Here is a 22,397-nt window from a genome sequence, read left to right on the forward strand (position 1 = left end):
AGCAAATAGAGGATCAAATGAACAAAAATGAAAAGGACACTAAGGGAAAGAGCAACTGAGAAGTTATCATAGATATTTGTATGTCAATGACTATTTTTAAGGTTTAAATAAACTATAACCTTAGGCAAGTCATTTAACTTCATGTGCCTCACGCAACTCATAGCATCAGCAGCTTAGAACTGGAAGGGACCTTGGAGCCCATCCATTCCAATCCCTCATTTTACAAATGAAGTAACTGAAACTCAGAAAAGTTGTGACTTGGTGAAGGTCATATAGCTATGAAGGGCCAGCAGTAGGATTCGAACCCATATCTTCCTGAACACAAATCTATCACTATCCTCTGTGACATAGTAAATTGTAGATGAATTATAGTCCATTTCAGTATAGGGTATTCCCATAGAAGGAGTTCCTCCAACTGATTTGTGTATACCTGGAAATACTTGTATAACAGAGTAATTTGCATGTAGTAAGGCTTCATCTGTAATAAGAGCCACCACTGGTGAGACTTGTCTTTGTGTTGGCTGGAAGGAAGGCAGAATAGACATCTCTAGCCTCTTCTCCTTCCACTGTTCTCCAAGGAAGACTTTCAAGGAAGTAGAAGGTTGGGGCCAGAGTCTGCTCTACTCTCAGAGAGGGGGACACTGTGGTAGAAGTACCAGGCCTATCTGTTCTTTTAACTTTTATTAATCTAGGGGAGATAGTTGAGTTCAAGCTAACTTCTGATTGCTTTTTCATTATTATTGGGGGGGAAGGAGGATCCCAAACTCTAAATCCAAGGCAGGCATCACCCCTTTCCCATCAATATCAGTTCCACAATGAATACATATAATAAATAGCAAAGAAATCCATTTATCCAAATCATAGCAAAAACAGAAATCAGAGAAGACACACATAGGAAAATATACCCACACCCACACCCACACCCACACCCACACCCACACACCAATTCAGAATGAAAGACCTTTCTCATTGGGAGCAGGGTAATTCAGCTCAGCTAAGAGAGAACCCTGGATCTCACACAAAGGGAAATGTCCCACAGTCTCTCATGTAGTAAGCTACAGCTAGAAACCTGATGACTGAAAGCTCTTCTCATATCTTCTCAGTCTTTGCCTTCAGCAACCTAAAGTGGGTTTGGTTTCTTCCATTTTCACTCTTGAAGACAAAAGCCAGAAGTGCCTGAAACAACTAGATCCTTAAACAATCAGAAAACTGAACCCAAAACTAAAGCTCTCTTGCCTTGCCTACTCCTCCCTGCCCCTAATGCAGAGCAAGGCATTCATCTCCACCATAATCCCATAATTTGGATGCTTGGGACCTGGGCGGGGGAGGGGGAGTGTTACACTTGTAACCATTTAACTGGTTTTGTGTAGTTTAAAGTTTATCAGAACTTTTTCAGATAATTTCAGATAATTAAAAATCAGTTTCCCATTGTTGTTGATTATGTCTCCTCTAAGTCTCACTGTCGCCTGGCTAAGAAAAGTCTCCATCTTTCTTCATGTTAGCCAGTGGTATAGAAATGAAATCCTGAAGTCTTTGTAACAAAGCTTGTTCCTTCTTTTCAAGTTGTTTGAGAAAGAAAGAAAGAAAGAAAGAAAGAAAGAAAGAAAGAAAGAAAGAAAGAAAGAAGAGAGAGAGAGAGAGAGAGAGAAAGAAAGAAAGAAAGAAAGAAAGAAAGAAAGAAAGAAAGAAAGAAAGAAAGAAAGAAAGAAAGAAAGAAAGAAAGAAAGAAAGAAGGGAAAAGAAGGAAGAGGGAGAAGGAAAGAAGGAAGGAAAGAAGAAAAGGAAAGAGAAAGAAAGAAGACATAGGACTAGGACTTATGAGACCTAATTCCTGGTCCTGGCTTTCTTAATATTTAACCTTGAGCTTAACCTCTGATTGACTCAGTTTCCTCAGTCATCAATTTGTCCATTTAGATCATAGTGCTCTTGTAAGGATGAAATGAGGCAAGATATTTGAAAGAGCACCTTTCATTGTTGTTGAGTCATTTCAGTTACGTGATTCTCGGTGATCCCATTTGGGGTTTTCTTGGCAAAAAAATGGTTTGCTATTTCCTTCTCCAGATCTACAGATGAGGAAACTGAGGCAAACAGAGTTAAGTGACTCTCTCAGGGTCACATAACTAGTAAATGTCTGAGACCAGATTTGAACTCAGGTCTTCCTGACTCCTGTGCCAGTGATCTATCCACTGCATTATCTAGCTGCCTAAAAGAACACTTAGAAAGTTTAAAGCACCATGCAAAACAAATAGAAAACAAAACAAATCCAAACTTTGAGAAGTAATGTTAGCTTAGCAACGACATGTCCTCTTTGGAGATTGTTTATTCTGTCTTCTACTGCTTCTTTGGGCATCACTCCAGCAGAGTACATAAGATGATGGACTTTGAATCAGAAAGTCTTGCATTTAAATCTTTCCCCTGACAATAGCTAAGGGACCCTGGCTAATTAATTTCATTTCTCTGTAGCTCAATTTCCTCATCTGTAAAATGAGGGGATAGGACTAGATGCTTCCTAGGTCCCCTTCAGCTCTATATCTGTGATCCTATGACTCAGTGTAAATTTTTTTGTAAATTTTGTAATTTTGTTTTGTAAATATTTATAGCTATATGAAAACACATATACGATAGTATAGCTCAAAGAGCCCTGGCCTTTTCTCTAGGACCCAATTTGCACTAAAGTTACAAATACTTAATTAGATTGTTTCTTTTCTTTTCTGATCATTAGTGTAGATTACTGATCTCCAAACATTTAAAATTGCATTTTTCAATCAGTAAACATTTTTGAGCATACATGTATATACATACATACATAAGTACTTATGCTACTGTATTAATAATAAGGTATACTATAAAACATAAAAAATAGGCATTTTAAAAGAGTGTGATAAAAAGCAAAGAATATTTGATTCTGGAGGCTCTGGCTAGCCACTAGAGTTTACTGAGTAAAATGATGTGGTCAGACATTCAATTTAGGAAAACCACCTTGGAGGCAGTATGGAGTATGGAATGGAATGAGGTAAGAGTTGAGATATGGAAATCAAGTAGAAGGCTTAGTCTGTATGAAAGAGCTTCTTGATAACAGGGACCATATTTTGTTTTGCATCCCCAGAAGTTGGCAAGTGCCTGACACATAGTAGACACTTAATATATGTTTATTGACTGACTGATTAAAGAAAAGCACTGATTACATGAGCGGAAAAAGGGGATAGATGTAAGAGATATTATAGAGGTAGAATGGATGAGACTTGGCAACTGATTGAAGGTGTGGGGTCAAGCAGAGCCAGAAGTTAAGGATGATATCAAGTTTACAAACCTGGGACAGTATATATTTTGTGGGTTCTCTTGATAGAAATAGGGATGTTTGGAAGTGAGTAGGTTTTGAGGGAAAGATAATGCAATGAGATCTATGATGCAGATCGCAGCCCATCCATGCCTTCCCATCCTGAACAAATCACTTTGCCCACCTAAAACTAACCAGGGTGAGGAAGGGCTCTTATTCACCAGACACTGGCCTGGAGTTCAAGGCCACAGGATGGTCCTTGCCACGTTGAGGTGAACTAGAAACAGGGAATAGATATGTTGGGGGGAGGACAAATTTTGCCTATGTGGTTGATGGCATGGGTCATAGATAGTTTATGACCACTCTGAGAGGCCAGCACTCCAGAGCAAAGAGAGATCTTGAACAGCCACAGTAAGGCTAACTATAGAATGGGGTAAACTAGGGGAGTGCTGGGCAACAGTGGTCAGAAACGGAGTGAGATTATTCTTGACACAAGCACTACAACTGGTGATCCTAAAAAGATTAGGGTATGATATACCTTCTCACTCTCCAACTGATTGTTCCTTGGGATCATAGAATTCCAAAGGGGACAAAACCACCCTTGTGGGGCACTGGAACGATAGGGGGAGTGGTAATAGCCTTGGATGTGATGGGAGGGGCACTGAATAAAAACAAGGGGGTGGTGGAAGAATAAGGAAAGAAGAGAAGAAAATTTTGAAAAACAGTTTGTACATGTTTCATCTGTTGCATAATGTTAAAGTCATAGTGATTACATTATTTTCCAAATAAACACACAAAACATAAATTATAACCAACCAGTGGTCAAGTGTGCTGACAGATCTTAATAAGAAAGTGTTGGCAGGCAAGGGTGTCAGGCATTGTTAGGAAGTCCAGCAGAAATATGTACATGTGGTGACTTGTTTATAATATGATACTATATAGTTATATGATGAAATATTGTGTCATCAAAATTTCAATGCAGGAAAAATCCCCACAAATTTATAATAAATTATTAAATTTAAGATGCATCCTTTCAAAAAATATATTTTATGTTTTTTGAAATGATGTAAATTTCAAAAAAAAATATTAAAGAATTAAAGAAAGTAGATTTCCAGGGGGAATGCTGAGCAATTTTTTTTTTAAGGGGGCAGGAGATCAAATAGGTTTGAGAACCTCTGCTTGGAACCATGAGGTGATTAACTAGAAGTGTGGAATCCCAACTTTGGAAACAACTAAGATAGAGTTTGGTAACTGTGGTAAGCATCTCATAATGGGTCAGGTCCCAGCTTTACATTTCCCCTCCCCCTTCCTCAGCGTCTAGTTCACACAACTTCATCCATCCATTAATATTTAAATCCAGGTAATTTGAACATTTAAATTTAAGTTGAACATATAAATTTAAGTTTAACACTTAAAGAACAGGTAATTATTCTCTTAAATTAGATCAGTAAGAGAACATGTTTTCTGTTATCATTCATTTTCTTTGGTACTGCAGATTTGGGAATTCTATTGTCATAATAAATTCTATTTCAATCTCTTTTTAAACTCTGTCCATCTTTATATGTTAAGAGGTGTTTGTTTTAAACCATAAATTGTTAGGTTCTGCTTTCTTATCCATTCTACCACCTTCCTTCTTTTTATAGGCAAGTTCATTGACATCCATAGTTATGATTGTTTTTTTTTCTCCTTCAGATCCTCCTATAATAGGCAGCTAGGTGGAACAATGGATATAGCACTGCTCTTGCAGCTAGGAACAACTGAGTTCAAATATTCCCTTCATCAGACTCTTATTTAGCTGCGCCTCTTACCTTGAGTAAATCATTTAACCTCTCTCAGCCTGTGATTCCTCATCTATAAAATGAGGATAATAGTAGCACCCATCTCTCAGAGTTGTGAGGACAGTGGATATAAAGTGTTTTGCAAATTCTAAAGTGCTATGGAAATGCTAGCTATTTTTAAAGGCATCTAGGTGACTTACTGGGTAAGAATGCTAGACTCAGAGTCAAACAGACATGAGTTTATATTCTTCCTTAAACACTTACACTTGGTAAGTATGTGATTCTGGGAAAGGCATTTCTCTCTGTTTCAGTTTTCTCATCTGTAAAATGAGAGTAGCAGTAGCTCTACCTTATGGGGTTGGTGTGGGAACCAGATGAAATTACATATAATATAGTATTTTGCAAAGAATAAAGAGCTACATAAATACTAACTTAGGTCTAGAACTGGAAGAGACTTCAGAAGTCAAGTCCAGTCTTCTCATTCCATAGACTTAGAGAGGTATGTGATAGAACACTGAGAGGAAAATGACTTGTCCAGGGTCACAAAGCCATTAAATGCCAAAGATGGGATTTGAGCCCAGTTCTTCCTAATTTCAAGACTCCTCTCTGTATACAATGCCATGCATCTGTTTTAATTTTTTATTTTTTTAATGTTTATTTATTTATTTTTAGTTTTCAATATTCATTTCCATAAAATTTTGAGTTCCAAATTTTGTCCCCATCTCTCCCCTCCCCTCACCCTATAATACCTTGCATCCTGATTACCATTTCCCTCAATATGCCCTCCCTGCTATCACACCCTTCCCTTCTCTTATCCCTATCTTCTCTCTTTTCTTGTAGGGCAAGATTGATTTTTATACCCCATTACCTGTATTTCTTATTTCCCAGTTGTATGCAAAAACCATTTTCAATATTCGTTCCTAAAACTTTGAGTTCCAACTTATCTCCCTCCCTCCCTCCCCATGCATTCCTACTGAGAAGGCAAGCAAGTCAATACAGGCTACACGTGTAGTTTTGCAAAAGACTTTCATAACAGTCATGTTGTGTAAGACTAACTATATTTCCCTCCATCCTATCCTGCCCCCCATTTATTCTATTCTCTCTTTTGTCCTTGTCCCTCCCCAAAAGTGTTTACTTCTAATTACTCCTTCCTCCCATTTGCCCTCCCTTCTATCATTCCCCCACCCCACTTGTCCCCTTCTTCCCTACTTTCCTGTAGTGTAAAATAGATTTTCATACCCAATGGAGTGAGCATGTTATTCCCTCCTTAAGCCAAATGTGAAGAGAATAAGTTTCACTTTTTCCCTCTTACCTCCTCCCTTTTCTCCTCCATTGAAAAAGCTTTTCCTTGCCTCTTTTATGAGAGAGAATTTGCCCCATTCCATTTCTCCCTTTCTCCTCTCAATATATTCCTCTCTCACCCCTTAATTTTATTTTTATAGATATCATACCTCCCTATTCAACTCACCCTGTGCTGTGTGTGTGTGTGTGTGTATGTGTGTGTGTGTATAATCACTCCAACTACTCAAGTACTGAGAAAAGTCTCAAGAGTTTCAAATATTATCTTTCCATGTAGGAATGTAAACAATTCAACTTGAGAAAGTCCCTTATGATTTCTCATTCCTCTTTACCTTCTCATGCTTCTCTTGATTCTTGTGCTTGAAAGTCAAATTTTCTATTCAGTTCTGGTCTTTTCATCAAGAATGCATGAAAGTCCTCTATTTCATTGAATGGCCATGTTTTCCCCCTGAAGTATTATACTCAGTTTTGCTAGGTAGGTGATTCTTGGTTTTAGTCCTAGTTCCTTTGACTTCTGGAATATCATATTCCTAGTCCTTTGATCCCTTAATGTAAAAGCTGCTAAATCTTGTGTTATCCTGATTGTATTTCTACAATACTCAAATTGTTTCTTTCTAGCTGCTTGCAATATTTTCTCCTTCACCTGGGAACTCTGGAATTTGGCTACAATATTCCTAAGAATTTCTCTTTTTGGATCTCTTTCAGGAGGTGATAGGTGGATTCTTTCAATATTTATTTTGCCCTCTGGATCTAGAATATCAGGGCAGTTTTCCTTGATAATTTCATGAAAGATGATGTCTAGATTCTTTTTTTGATCATGACTTTCAGGTAGTCCCATAATTTTTAAAGTGTCTCTCCTGGATCTATTTTCACAGGTCAGTTGTTTTTCCAATGAGATACTTCATATTATCTTCTATTTTTTCATTCTTTTGGTTTTGTTTTGTAATTGCTTCTTTTCTCATTAGTCATTAGCTTCCATCTGCTCCATTCTAATTTTTAAAGAACTATTTTCTTCTCCTCATTGGCTTTTTGGACCTCTTTTTCCAATTGAGTTAGCCTATTTTTCTTGTTTTCTTCAGCATTTTTTGGGACTCTTTTAGCAAGCTGTTGACTTGCTTTTTGTGATTTTCCTCTGTTCCCAATTTTTCCTCCACTTCTCTTACTTGATTTTCGAAATCCTTTTTGAGCTCTCCCATGGCCTAAGATCACTGCATGTCCACTTTGGAGGTTTTAGATACAGAGGCCCTTACCCCTAGGTCTTCCTCTAATGGCATGCATCACTCCTCCTCATTGGAAAAGATGGAGGGGGCGGAGCCAAGATGGTGGAGTAGAAAGACACACATACGCTAGCTCCGAACCCACAGCCCATAAAATATCTGTAAAAAAGAACTCCCAACAAATTCTGGAGCAGCAGAAGCCACAGAACAACAGAGCAGAGGAGATTTTTGTTTCAGAGAGCCCTGCAAACCTCTCGCAAAAGGTCCTTCACGCTGCAGACCCAGAGCCAAGCCCAGCCCTGCCTTGGCCGTGTGGCACAGAGAGGAGCAGATCTGAGCAGGCTTCAGGGACGGAATCTCCAGCGGCTGCATGGGTCCCTCCACCCACGGGCCCCAAAGGTTGGTGAGAGGGTCTTCTTGGCTTACCAAGAGGAGAGTGGGGTGCCCCCATAACTCAGGTCCCCTCGGGAAGCAGCAGCGGAGGTGGGAGCAGACTGGGGCTCCCCAAGCAGGCAGGAGCCTGGATCCATTGTTGAAGGTTTCCACATAAACCCCCTGAGGGAACTAAGCCCGTGAGGTGGCCCTGTCCCCACCTGAGCACCTGAACTTGATCTCACACTGAATAGCAGCCCCGCCGCCACCCAAAGCCCTGAGGCTGGGAAGCAGCATTTGAATCTCAGACCCCAAGCACTGACTGGGCAGATCTGGAGGCAAAGTAGGTGTGAAGAGAATATTCAGAAGTCAAGTCACTGGCTGGGAAAATGCCCAGAAAAGGGAAAAAAATAAGACTATAGAAGGTTACTTTCTTGGGGAACAGGCATTTCCTCCCTTCCTTTCTGATGAGGAAGAACAATGCTTACCGTCAGGGACAGACACAGAAGTCAAGGCTTCTGTATCCCAGCCCACTCAATGGGCTCAGGCCATGGAAGAGCTCAAAAAGAATTTTGAAAATCAAGTTAGAGAGGTGGAGGAAAAACTGGGAAGAGCAATGAGAGACATGCAAGCAAAGCATGAACAGCAGGTCAGCACCCTGCTAAAGGAGACCCAAAAAAATGCTGAAGAAAATAACACCTTGAAAAATAAGCTAACTCAATTGGCAAAAGAGGTTCAAAAAGCCAATGAGGAGAAGAATGCTTTCAAAAGCAGAATTAGCCAGATAGAAAAGGAGATTCAAAAGCTCACTGAAGAAAATAGTTCTTTCAAAATTAGAATGGAACAGATGGAGGCTAATGACTTCATAAGAAACCAAGAAATCACAAAACAAAACCAAAAGAATGAAAAAATGGAAGATAATGTGAAATATCTCATTGGAAAAACAACTGACCTGGAAAATAGATCCAGGAGAGACAATTTAAAAATTATGGGCCTACCTGAAAGCCATGATCAAAAAAAGAGCCTAGGCATCATCTTTCATGAAATTATCAAGGAAAACTGCCCTGAGATTCTAGAACCAGAGGGCAAAATAAGTATTCAAGGAATCTACAGATCACCTCCTGAAAGAGATCCAAAAAGAGAAACTCCTAGGAACATTGTGGCCAAATTCCAGAGTTCCCAGGTCAAGGAGAAAATATTGCAAGCAGCTAGAAAGAAAAAATTCAAGTATTGTGGAAATACAATCAGGATAACACAAAATCTAGCAGCTTCTACATTAAGGGACCAAAGGGCATGGAATAGGATATTCCAGAAGTCAAAGGAACTAGGACTAAAACCAAGAATCACCTACCCAGCAAAACTGAGTAGAATACTTCAGGGGAAAAATTGGTCTTTCAATGAAATAGAGGACTTTCAAGCATTCTTGATGAAAAGACCAGAGCTGAAAAGAAAATTTGACTTTCAAACACAAGAATCAAGAGAAGCATGAAAAGGTGAACAGCAAAGAGAAGTCATAAGGGACTTACAAAAGATGAACTGTTTACATTCCTACATGGAAAGACAATATTTATAACTCTTGAAACTATGCAGTATCTGGGTACTGGGTGGGATTACACACACACACATGCACACGCACACACACATAGAGACAGAGTGCACAGAGTGAATTGAAGAGGATGGGATCATACCTTAAAAAAATGAAATCAAGCAGTGAGAGAGAAATATATTGGGAGGAGAAAGGGAGAAATGGAATGGGGCAAATTATCTCCCATAAAAGAGGCAAAAAAAAGTCTTATTAGTGGAGGGATAAAGAGGGGAGGTGAGAGAAAAACATGAAGTTTACTCTCATCACATTCCACTAAAGGAAAGAATAAAATGCACACTCATTTTGGTAGGAAAACCTATCTTACAATACAAGAAAGTGGGGGATAAGGGGATAAGCAGGGTGGGGTGGATGATAGAAGGGAGGGCATGGGGAGGAGGGAGCAATTTGAGGTCAACACTCATGGGGAGGGACAGGATCAAAAGAGAGAATAGAAGTAATGGGGGACAGGATAGGATGGAGGGAAATATAGTTAGTCTTATACAACACGACTATTATGGAAGTCATTTGCAAAACTACACAGATTTGGCCTATATTGAATTGCTTGCCTTCCAAAGGGAAGGGGTGGGGAGGGAGGGAGGAAAAGAAGTTGGAACTCAAAGTTTTAGGAACAACTGTCGAGTACTGTTCTTGCCACTAGGAAATAAGAAATACACGTAAAGGGGTATAGAAAGTTATTTGGCCCTGCAGGACAAAAGAGAAGATGGAGACAAGGGCAGAGAGGGATGATAGAAGAGAGAGCAGACTGGTGATAGGGGCAATTAGAATGCTTGGTGTTTTGGGGTGGGGGCAGGGGACAAAAGGGGAGAAAATGTGGAACCCAAAATTTTGTGAAAATGAATGTTAAAAGTTAAATAAATAAATTAATTTAAAAAAAAAAATAAGATGGAAGAAAATACCTGCTCACCAAGAAAGTAACCTATTGTCTTATTCTTTTTTCCCATTGTTGGGTATTTTCCCAGCCAGTTACTTGACTTTTGAGTCCTTTCCAGAGGAGGGTCTACTCTGGGAACCTGTAAGTTCTTAGGCCCTCCACGGTTACACAATCAAGGGAGAGGAGTTTATTCCTCTCCTGGTCTGCACACTGGTCTGGGAGCAACCAAAACCTTTTTTGCCCAGAATCTGTGAGTAGTAGAATTCCCTCTCCACAGCCGCCTCCAGCTCTGCCAGCGCTCCTCCTCCTCACTCCAGATTCCAGCTCAGGGCTGAGATTCAGATCAGCTGCTCAGTTCCCCCAGGGCTTCAAGGTGGAGGGCTCCAAAAATGGAAGCTGCTGTTGCAGTGGCTGCTGCCTGCAGAACCAGACCACATTCCTTTGTCACCCAGATGAAAAAGCTTTTTCACTGACCTTTGAAGCTTTCTTTGGCATTTGTGAGTTGAGGGATCTGAGAACTGCCACTGCTGCTGGGGATTGCACCCCTGAGGCCTATTCTGGTCCTGTCCCTGCTGTGCCATGGCCAAGGCTGGGCTGGGCTCTGTGAGCTGTGGTCTGCTCCATGCTGCATTCAATAGACCGCTCCTGTTGGCCCTCCAGGCTACCTTGGGCTGGAAATCTCTTTCATTCTGTTGTTTTGTGGCTTCTGCTGCTCTAGAATTTGTTTAGAGTCATTTTTTACAGGTGTTTTATAGGCTGTGGGGGAAGAGCTAGAGTATGTGCATCTTTCTACTCTGTCATCTTGGCTCTACCACAGCCCCTCCCCCCCAAGCCCCCGCCACGAATCTTTGTTATGGAAGTCATTGGAATTGGCTGAACAAGTGGTTTATAGCCTGTCACGGTGGTATTTGGGAATTAGGCCCAGAAGTGATAGTAGTTCTGCTAGAAGGTCCCATTGACCACTTTGCCTGCCACTGCCACAAAAACTTCTGCTGAAGGGTCTTTAAGTAGGATACCGAGAATGGGGTTATCACAGATCTGAAAGAAAAGTTGAGAGCTCCTGATGGACTTCTACCCTACATGAAAACAGCTCTAAACTTCTATCACCTTGGTGGCTATTGCTTGAATTAACAGTAATAGCTAAGTAGGTGCTATTACTATTTTCATTTTGCAGATCAGGAAACTGGGGTCCAAAGAAATTAAGTACCTTGCTAGGTCACATAGATAATAAGTGTCCAAAGACATGAACTCATGTCTTTCAAATCTAGCACTTTATCCACTACACCACTTGGTGCTTAATTGGGGAAAGAACAATGATAAGGTGCCCCTGCATTGATTTTCTCTTCTATTTCCTGCAGGAATCTTATCTTTTAGATTCTTTCTTTCTTTTGAATTCTCTCTGTATCTCTGTGTCTGTGTCTATGTCTCCCTCCCTCTCTTACTGTCTGTCTCTGTCTATCTCTCCTTCCCTCCCTCCCTCTCTCTTTCTCTTTCTGTCCATCTCATTTATTATTCCTTTTCCTTTGAGGAGGGGTCATTTCTCATTGTTTGGGGGCTGTTGGACAAGAAGGCCTGGGCTTTACTGAAAGCTTTACTCAGCCAAGTTCCTAGAAGTCTTTACTGTTTATTTGCTTTGACCTGAAATGTGTCAAAGCTTTAGTTGAGTTCAATACTAATAGGAAGCCTGTGACAGAAATTCTAAATTGAAGTTTTAAAAATAAGTAGTTTCTCAGAAACCAAAATACCCTTAATTAGAAAATATCTCAAAGATGGGGAGGGGGTGGAATCTCTCATAATATTTGCTACTTTTGTGGAGCATTAAATCATTCTTTATAGGAGAAGAAAATATAAAACTCAAAAGCTTGTGGAATTGAATGTTGTGAACTAAAAATAAATACATTTTTAAAAAACTGTTCTTTGTAATTCTCAAGTATGGTAAGTTAACATTATATCACATAGAGAGCTGTAGGTCAGACATTGGAAGGAACTTCCTGAGAGGAAAGAATATTAGCAGAGATTTAGACTAAATGCTCTTTCAGCATCCTTCAAAATCTATTCTTCTGTAATCATTACATATGGCAGTATAGCAGCAATGAAATATTCACAGCGCCCATGGCAGCATATCCTGGAGTAATTCTGAACTGCCAAATACAACAGACTCGCTACATGGAAGGCAGAACCAAAACATTTATTCCGACACCAGAAAGTCAAATTCATCATAGCAACAAAAATCAATACACAATAACAATGCAGAGGACAACACCATCCACCTGCTAAGCTTCCCACAAACCAGCTCCATTACACAAATCACAAGGAGGCTCTCCTTAAACAAAATCACAAACAAGCTTTTTCACTCATACTAGCCAAAAGCCTGCATCCTTCTAGCTTGAACTAGACTGACCGATTTCCTCTCAGCTCTGCTCTAACTCTGCCTCTTTCTGTTTTACCCTTCTTGCTCCACCCCCTCAGCAAACTCCTCCCTCCATAGACTCATGGGATTTAGGCTTCTATGTGACCCAGGCAGGTCACATGGGCCTATTAATGAATGGGAAAGATCTTCCCATTTAAATTACCATTACAAGTAGATACCAGGGCTCAAAACCTTAAAAAAAAATTTGGCACTTTTCTCACCCTTATCCCTCACATTTCATCCTTTGCTATACAATCCTCTTGTCAATAATGTGTCTGCAATATTTTTCAAATTGATCCCCCTCCTCCTGTTTGCTGCCTTATCACTATCTTAGTTCAGGCCCTTGCTGGGACTACTATGATCAAATTCAAACCTTCTATGCTAGATAAGAATTTGTTCAACATACTTTTTAAGACTCTGTAAACCCCCAAACTCATGCTACTACTCCTTTCCAATTTCATCCAAATTCTCCCCATTAATTCTTGCACAAAGCTTTCCATGAACATTTTCCCCTTCCAAAATGATGGTTCAGCTGTTAATGTAATCCTGTTCATTTTACTTTATTTATTCTTTCTGTCATCTTTATTTTTTGTTACCAACTTTTATTCAAACCTTTTCTTAAACATCAAAATAATTTCCAAATGTACACCCCTGAACCACAATTGAATACTTCCTAACAACACAGAAAAATCTGAGCAAAACCTAAGGAACAAAGAACCTCATTTGACTATTCAAGATGTCCCAAAAAGTCTTAGTGCAGTTTAAAGCTACTAAAGTTATTAAATCTTTGGTGACTCCAAAATCTTAGTGAAGTCTTATGATTTAAAACTGTTCTAAGATTTCTGGGATACCCTGTATATTCAACCTTCCACAAGAAGTATCTCATTAGTTTCTAGTAAGAACATAGAGGTATGCTTCCTTCTCTTTCCTGTGGTACTGTTGGTCCCTGGAATTTTGAGTCTGGAAAAATTTTAGTATAATTTTTTGTTTACATTATAATTGAGAAAAAAATCACAGTCTTTTCTTAATAACAAAAATATGGAAATATGGTACTATTTCTCACCCTGACTCACTTTTCCTTTCTTTTGTACAAAAAAGAAAAAGAAAGAGGAGGGGGGAAGAAGACAAAAAAAAATCTAAGACTTATGGAAGTGATTGTAGAAAACTGAAAACAAATAAATTAACAGAAAATAAAATAAAAACATAATTCTAACAAAGAGAAAAAGAAACAAAATATGGCCAAATTCTAGGCTTACCTAAAAAAACTTTCACTCATTTTTATTTTGATAGATGTTCATTTTAAATTAAGTGCACCTTGAGAGAATTACAAATTACTTCATAGTAAATCTTGCTTTGCAAAGCCCTTGAAAGCTTTTCTCCAGCCTTAAAAATAAAAGGTCTAGTTTTGCCAAATGATTATGAATTTCCAATCCTTGAACATGTAAAAATAAGAAAAAAGTGGTAAAATCTTTAAATGATTCTCCAAACAGTTAGGCTTGTGTTTTCAGGTGCTAACTGCCCTTATTAAAAATGAACCAGATAAGCCAATGACAATGGGAGGATTTAAAGGAAAATCTTAATAAATTAGAACATTAATTAATTCAACTCCACCCCTTGGTGGCATTGGTTCTCTTTGATAGGAAAGACAAGTAGCAATAACTAAGTGCTAGCACCCATGCTAGATGCTAGCACACAATAACAAAAATGAAATAATCCTTAGAAGAAGTATGGATACAGATAATAGGATAACACAGAGAATAATAAGATAATAAGAAGTATAGATACAGATAAGTGAGTAGAAAATACAACTGGAGTAAATACAAAAGTAATTAGGGAAAGGGAAGAGGAAAGCACTGATAACTAGGAAGATCAAGGAAGACTTCTGTAGGAGATGACACCTGAGCCAGGTGTTGAGGAAATCTAAACATCTACAAAAAGGAAATAAGGAAGGAGAGTATCCCTGCCCTGGGAGATAGCCTGTGTAGTTATGGAGGCACAAAATGAAATGTTGCGTTAGCAGACCATAAAACAGGCCAGTTCTACTGGGATACAGTAAGGAGGAATAATAATGTGAGAGGAGTCTGGAACAATTGGTCGAATCCAGACTGCACCTAATGTAAGTCAAAATGTGACCCAAATTGTAAACCTTGAGAGTCAACAGATAAAAATAAATGAAAAAAAAAAAAGAACTGTGCCCATTATAAACTAGTGTCTTTGCACCTTTATATCTATTTATCTAAGTATATTTTAAAACAAAGTAGAAATTTACAGCTTATTTTTAAAGGCTTCAAGGGAATTCCCATAGAAGGCATTTTCCATGCCTTCAAGGAACCAAGTGCAGTTCCCAAATCTGGAAAGCCTAATTTCAAAAGACAGATTTTTAGACCTCACTGAGAAGGCCATCAGCAGCCTGGGATTCTGCCAGACAGAGACTTCATTCTACCAGTCCAATTTCAGGGAGATTATGGTATAAAGTCTTATTACAAAGAATTCACCACTTCAGCCTTTTGAAGTAAGAGGGCCATTGACTTCTTTTTTCTATGGTACTTTCCCAAAGACCAAATAAAACCCAGGCATATCAAGCTTTGTCACAAACTCTTGAAATGTCAATAAAGAAATAAATCTGTCCTCTCTCCCCAGCTCTCCACTGCTGTTTTCAGAATGGGTTTAAACTTAAGAAGAAGCAGCTGTCACACATGTGTACTTGTAAAGAATAATTCTGTTCGTCTCTGCATTCTTCTTTCCTTTAGGTTACTGTTCCTAGGAGAGAATGGAATGGAGGCTACAGTCAGTTGTCACCAAAAAGAATCTCGCAAGTGGATGTTTACGAATATATTTTCCCAACTAGCCTTTCATGTATGAAGCAGAACCTCCCCAAAGATTTTTGTTTCATCTGTTAAGGCCTAACAGAGGTCTATAGGTGTGCCACCAGACAACGTCTCTGATAGATCAAAAATGGCAATTACCATTGTTAGTGGTAACCGTTTCCTCCATTGTCAGTCTGCCTAAAAAATTTTCTCAGTGATGGCTTGCAACAGCACTCCCATTGAGACTTATGATTCCCTCTTGCTGAATATGAGCAGCCTGTCCCCAGCATCCAGTGGGGTGGTTTTGTCCACCCCACTCAGGATTTTGTTGGCGCTAGTCATGATTCTGATGATTGCCGTTGGATTTCTTGGCAATGCCATTGTCTGTCTCATTGTATACCAGAAGCCTGCCATGCGCTCAGCCATCAATCTGCTCCTGGCAACGTTGGCCTTTTCTGATATCATGCTGTCCTTGTGCTGTATGCCTTTCACGGCAGTCACCATGATCACTGTGAACTGGCACTTTGGTGCCTATTTCTGTCGTTTTTCAGCCACACTCTACTGGTTTTTTGTCTTGGAAGGCGTTGCCATCCTCCTAATCATCAGTGTAGACCGCTTCCTCATCATTGTCCAGCGCCAAGACAAACTGAATCCCCGAAGGGCCAAGGTGATGATTGCAGTTTCCTGGGCTCTGTCATTCTGTATTTCATTTCCCTCCCTGATGGGCTGGACTTTTGTGGAAGTTCCTACCCGCGCCCCTCAGTGTGTGCTGGGTTACACAGAGTTTCCAGCGGACAGGGCTTACGCTGTTATACTGGTGGTGATGGTTTTCTTTGTACCATTCAGCATCATGCTCTACTCCTATCTCTGCATACTGAACACTGTGCGCAGGAACGCCATCAGGGTCCATAACCATACGGAGAGCCTCTGCCTGAGCCAGGTGGGCAAGCTAGGACTGATGGGTCTCCAGCGGCCACATCAACTGAATATTGACATGAGCTTCAAAACGAGGGCCTTCTCTACCATCTTGATCCTCTTTGTTGGGTTCTCCTTCTGTTGGCTGCCTCATACCATATTCAGCCTCCTGTCTGTGTTTAGCCGGAAGTTTTATTACAGCTCTTCCTTCTATATCACCAGTACCTATGTTCTGTGGCTCAGTTACCTCAAGTCTGTCTTCAATCCTGTCATCTACTGCTGGAGAATCAAGAAATTCCGTGAAGCTTGCATGGAATTTCTACCCAAAACATTCAAGATTTTCCCCAAAGTGCCTGGACCAACAAGAAGGAGAATCCATCCAAGCACTATCTATGTTTGCAGTGAACATCAGTCTGCAGTTTAGGGAAGAACCAGGCAGAAAAGACCAAGCATATGATCATGGGAAGGAATTTAGCTTTTGCTCTCAACATCTAACAGTGATAGCAGATTGACTGCCTTCTGTGGTTAGTATTATGTATTAAGTCTTCATTAATTATTCTGCTAAATGACCCACTACCCAGAATTGGGGGAGGAAACTATTCAACAAATTCAATTTAGTAAACCTATTTTGAGCACCTGCTATGTACAAGAAATTGCAGTAGACACTGGAGAGGGGATACAAATCATTTTGTGGTACAATGGAAAGAGTCCTGGATCTGGAAAGAGGACATAGCTTCAAACTCTGGTTCTGCCAACCTGTATGTCCTTGGGAAAGTCATTTAACTCTCCTGCCTCAATTTCCTTATCTATGAAATTAGGGGTTTGGACTAGATAATCTTCAAGGTCTCTTCTGGTTCTAAATCTACAATTTGATTAATGAAACAGTCTTTGCTCTCAAGGAGTTTGTAATATGGTAAAAAATCAGATTGGGTTGCTCATTTATTATAAGCAATGTGGTCTGATGAAAATTGCCAAGTAATTTTAAGAAAATATTGTGTATGTATGTGTGTGGAGGAGGAGGTAGATTGTGTTAAGATGATCTAGTTCTGTCACCTTGGCCCCCTTCCTAATACCCTTGTCCAGAGAAACTCTTGGTGCCATATTTTAATAATATAAAAATGCCCCAGGCAACCAATCTGGTCAGTATGATGTTATGGTATTACTTTTTTTTTAATTGTGATTTCTCTCCTTTGCAGCAATTTTTGTTGTTATTTATTCTTTGTTTTGTAAGAGGATCAAACTCTCTTTAGATTTGTATTCAATAGACACTAAGAACAAAATGTACCCAAGTTTTAATCATTATGTAGTTATCTGTTTTCAAGAGTTACATTGGCAAACCAATACCTAGTTGAGTAGCAACTTTGGCCTCTTGGCTTTCTACTTCAATCAGTCAATAAACATTTATTATTATTGTGAAAGGGCACTGTGTTAGGTACTGGGGATACAAGTACAAAAAATAAAATCATCTGTACTCAGCTCCTGCTACACTGTGGTTTTTAAGGCATAGATTAGATGAACTAAATTTAGCTTCTGACTTGCCTTATCTAAATACGCATGCACATACCATGACACCTTTCTCTCCACTTGACCACATGGAAGGTGTGGATGGCACAATGACCTTTTTTCCCCTGGTTTTTTTCTTTCAAATATTTTTTTTTCAATCTCATGTAAAAATTTTAAACATTTTTTAAATTTGGAGTTCCAAATTCTCTTCTTCCTTCCTCCCCTCTCCCTTTCATTGAGAAGGGAAGCAATTTTATAAAGGTTATAAATGTGGAGTCATATAAAATATATTTCCATATCAATCATGTTGTGAAAGAAAAGAGACCCTTCTCCTCTCCCAAAAAACAAGAAAAGTGAAGAAAGTGAAAAAAAAGTATGCTTCAATCTACATTCAGACTCCATCAGGTCTTTTTCTAGAGGTGTATAGCATTTTTCATCATGGGTCCTTTGGAATTGTCTTAGATCATTGCTATGAATAGGTAAGCCATTTTCAGTTGATCATCATATAATATTGGTGTTACTGTGTACAGTGTTCTCCTGGTTCTGCTCATTTCTCTTTGCATCAGTTCATATAAGTCATAAAAAACAAGGTGGTTTTTTAAACCACTCTGCAAAATTTCATTTATTTATTTACTTTTAGTTTTCAACATTCATTTTTATAAGATTTTGAGTTCTACATTTCCCCCCTCCCTTATTTCCCCTTCCCAAAGATAGCATGCAATCCAATATAGGCTATATATGTACAATCATTTTAAACTTATTTCTGTGTTAGTCATGTTGTAAAGAAGAATCAGAACCAAAGGGAAAAATCCATGAGAAATAAAAAAAAAGAGAGAGAAAATAGCATGCTTTGATCTACATTCAGACTCCATAGTTCTTTCTCTGGATGATGAGACTTTTGGGATTGTCACTTAGATCATGGTGTTGCTGAAAAGAGCTAAGTCCATCAAAACTGCTCATCACATGATGTTTCTGTGACTGTACACAATATTCTACTGGTTCTGCTCATTTCACTTAGCATCAGTTCATGCAAGACTTTCCAGGTTTTTCTGAAATATGCCTGTTCATCATTTCTTATGGAACAACAGTGTTCCATTACATTTATATACCACAACTTGTTCAGCCATTCTCCAATTGATGGGCATATTCTCAATTTCCAATTCTTTGCCACCACAGAAAGATCTACTATAAATATTTTTGTATACATGAATCCTTTTCCCATTTTTATGATCTCTTCAGGATATAGACATAGAAATGGTATTACTGGATCAAAGGATATGCACAGTTTTATAGCCCTTTGGGCATAGTTCCAAATTGCTCTCCAGAATGGTTGGATCAGTTCACAACTCCACCAATGCATTAATGTTCCAATTTTCCAACATTTATCATTTTCATGTTTTGTCATGTAAACCAATCTGATAGGTGTGGTGTAGTACTGCAGAGTTGTTTTAATTCACATTTTCCTAATCAGTAGTGATTCAGAGCATTTTTTCATACAACTATAGATGGCTCTAATTTCTCCATCTGAAGATTGCCTGTTCGTATCCTTTGACCAGTGCTCATCATTTTTTATAACACAGTAGTTTTCCATCAAAATCATATACCACAACTTGTTCAGTCATTCCCCAATTGATGGACATCCCCTCAATTTCCAATTCTTTGCCATCATAAAAGGAGCTGGTATAATTGGTTTTTTTACATGTAAATCCTTTTCCTTTTTTAAAAAAATCTCTTTGGAATGCACTTGTAGTAGTGCTATTTATTATTGCTGGGTGCAAGAGTATGCCTTCTGGGCACAGTTCCAAATTGCTCTCCAGAATGGTTGGATCAGTTCACAACTCTACCAACAGTGCATTAGTGTCCCAATTTTCCTACATCCCCTCCAAAATTTGTTATTTTCCTTTTCTGTCTTATTAAGCCATCTGATAAATGTGAGGTGGTACCTCAGAGTTGTTTTTTTACGTCCATTTCTCTAATCAGTAGTGATGCAGAGCATTTTTCATATGACTATAGATAGCTTTGATTTCTTCATCTGAAAACCACCTGTTCATTTTCTTTGACCATTTGTTAACTAAAAAATAACTTACAGTCTTATATATTTGACTCATTTCTCTATATATTTGAAAAATGAGACTTTTATCAAAGCAACTTGCTATAAATCCCCTCCTCCCCAGTTTTCTGCTTTTCTTCTAATCTTTGCTGCATTGGTTTTGCTTAGCACAATGACTTCTTATCATGGAATTCTTACCCTAATGGAGCAGTGCCCTAAACTCAATTTGCCTTCTGTATCTCTACTCTCCTTTACATTTTCCTCCTTCCTTCTCAGGCCCCATTCTTCTATCCTCTCCTTTTTCTCTCTGTATTCTCCTTCTTTTTGGATTATTCAAAAGTACCCTTTAATTTATTCAACAAAAAGAAATCCTATTTCTTTGTTTTCATTGATTTCCTTTGCCTTTCAGGAGTGGAAGGGTGATTGCTATCTATAAATTGCCTCCTTAAATTCCATTTTTCCTTTTGTGTTTATAAGGTGGTTGGTCCCCAGGTCAATGTCTTTCATGAGCACAAAATCCACTTCAGTGGAATTGCTGCTTCTAAGGAGAGGAACAAAATGCTACCTTCTTGGGGTAGGTAGTCTGTTCACTTCTATGTTTCTCCTGTGTCTCTCTATGAGCATTCCTTTACTTTCCACCCTGCCCTTCACCTGGCTAGCTCACTCCTCAGAAATCCAAGCATGTTTTGAAGTTCTGGTAAGTTGCCTGGTTTTTACCTACTTATCCCTCATTCTGTATAATATATCATATACCTTGTCCATTCCAAGTTTTGCCAGGAGGTATTTGGTTGGACTTTTCTTTGTTTGGGTTATAGGAACATATGCTCTTTGGTTTGATTTATAGGTTCGGGTTCAGGTTCAGGTTCAGGTTCACAGTTAGGCTAAACAGAGCATTAAAGGTAAAGCTCCAGAAGAACCAAGTTCCCTATCAGCTATGGTACTAACTTACTGTGTGACCTTGGGGCAGTCATATAAGCTCATTAGTTTTCTCATTTGTTAAATCAACTAGATAATCTCTTCAAGTGCCAGAATCCCATGATGCAATAGGTCCAAATCTTGCATGGTTTGTGATTTAGATAGGTCTCAGAATAATCAGAAGCCAGATTTAGTCCTACAACTAAAGAAGTTAAAGTCAGGCTTCTGTTTCCGTTTCCATCCTAAAGTCTTGCCAAGGAACATAAACCAAACCTTTTTTATCATCCTGTGAATAAAGAAAAAACTACAGAGAAGTATTCTAATATTACTATTATATTATTACATTTCCTCATTCTACATATTATTATTTCCCATAAAGAGGTGGTTGGATATTTCATTTAGCCTCATCTATTTAAATAGGATTCATCATGAAAATGAGCTGAGATTTTTTTTCACCAATTGCGTTAACAAAAAGAAAAGGCTGGTTGTCTTTGCTTTGGAGTATTGTCCTATGAAGTATTCAAATCTATTCACCTCTATTTCTGTCTGGAATGCCAACACAGTATTAAACAGTTTTTCCTTGTGGCTTCCTTTAAAAAAAAATTATTTATTTGTTTTCAGTTTTCAACAATCACTTCCATAAGTTTTAAATTTTCTCCCCCTTTCTCTCTTCCCTCTCTCTCCTCTCCCTCTCCAAGATAGCATGCAATCTTATATGGGTTCTACACATACATTTTTATTAAACACATTTTCACTTTAGTCATGTTGCATAGAAGATTAAAAGGAATGGGAGAAACCATGAGAAAAAAACAAAACATAACACAAGAGAAAAGAGTCTGCTTCATTCTGTGTTCTGATTCCACAGTTCTTTCTCTGGATGTGGATGGCATTTTGTTTCATGAGTCCTTTGGGGATGTTTTAGGTCCTTGCATTGCTATGAAGGGCTTAGTCCATCAGAAACAATCCTCACGCACTGTAGCTGTTGCTGTTTATAATGTTCTCCTGGTTCTTCTACTCATTTCACTCAACATCAGTATAAGCCTTTCCAGGTTTTTCTGAAGTCAGCCTGTTCATCACTTCTTATAGCACAATAGTAATCCATTACATTCTTATATTGTGTCTTCCTTTTGATGGGGACTTAAGAATTCAGTCTAGTTGTTCAGGAAGAGTGATAGAAGATGGAGTGGGTGCACCTTTGAGTCCCTGCCTGTCCCCAAGAGCTAAATGACAGTACGTAACACCTAGCATCTGGGACATAGAAGTGAGGGCTTTCCCTTCTTCTTTGTGTCCTTAAAGGAGCACATCTGGTGGTAGCCTTGGATAAAATATGTATGTTTGGAAAGAAGGTTTTGGTTCCCCAGTCTGTATCCAACAGCA

The 22,397-nt window shown here is 38.8% G+C and overlaps 1 protein-coding gene across 1 annotated transcript; it reads left to right on the forward strand.

The window, feature by feature from the left end:
• Window positions 1-15,585: 15,585 nt before the first annotated feature.
• GPR45 (G protein-coupled receptor 45) lies at window positions 15,586-18,027 on the forward strand. The gene has a single exon (XM_072621747.1). It carries the CDS (start codon window positions 15,855-15,857, stop codon window positions 16,974-16,976), a length of 1,122 nt encoding a protein of 373 aa, XP_072477848.1. The 5' UTR covers window positions 15,586-15,854; the 3' UTR covers window positions 16,977-18,027.
• The last annotated feature ends 4,370 nt before the right edge of the window (window positions 18,028-22,397 follow it).

Source organism: Notamacropus eugenii, chromosome 6 (assembly GCF_028372415.1).
Source record: "Notamacropus eugenii isolate mMacEug1 chromosome 6, mMacEug1.pri_v2, whole genome shotgun sequence".
NCBI lineage: Eukaryota > Metazoa > Chordata > Mammalia > Diprotodontia > Macropodidae > Notamacropus > Notamacropus eugenii.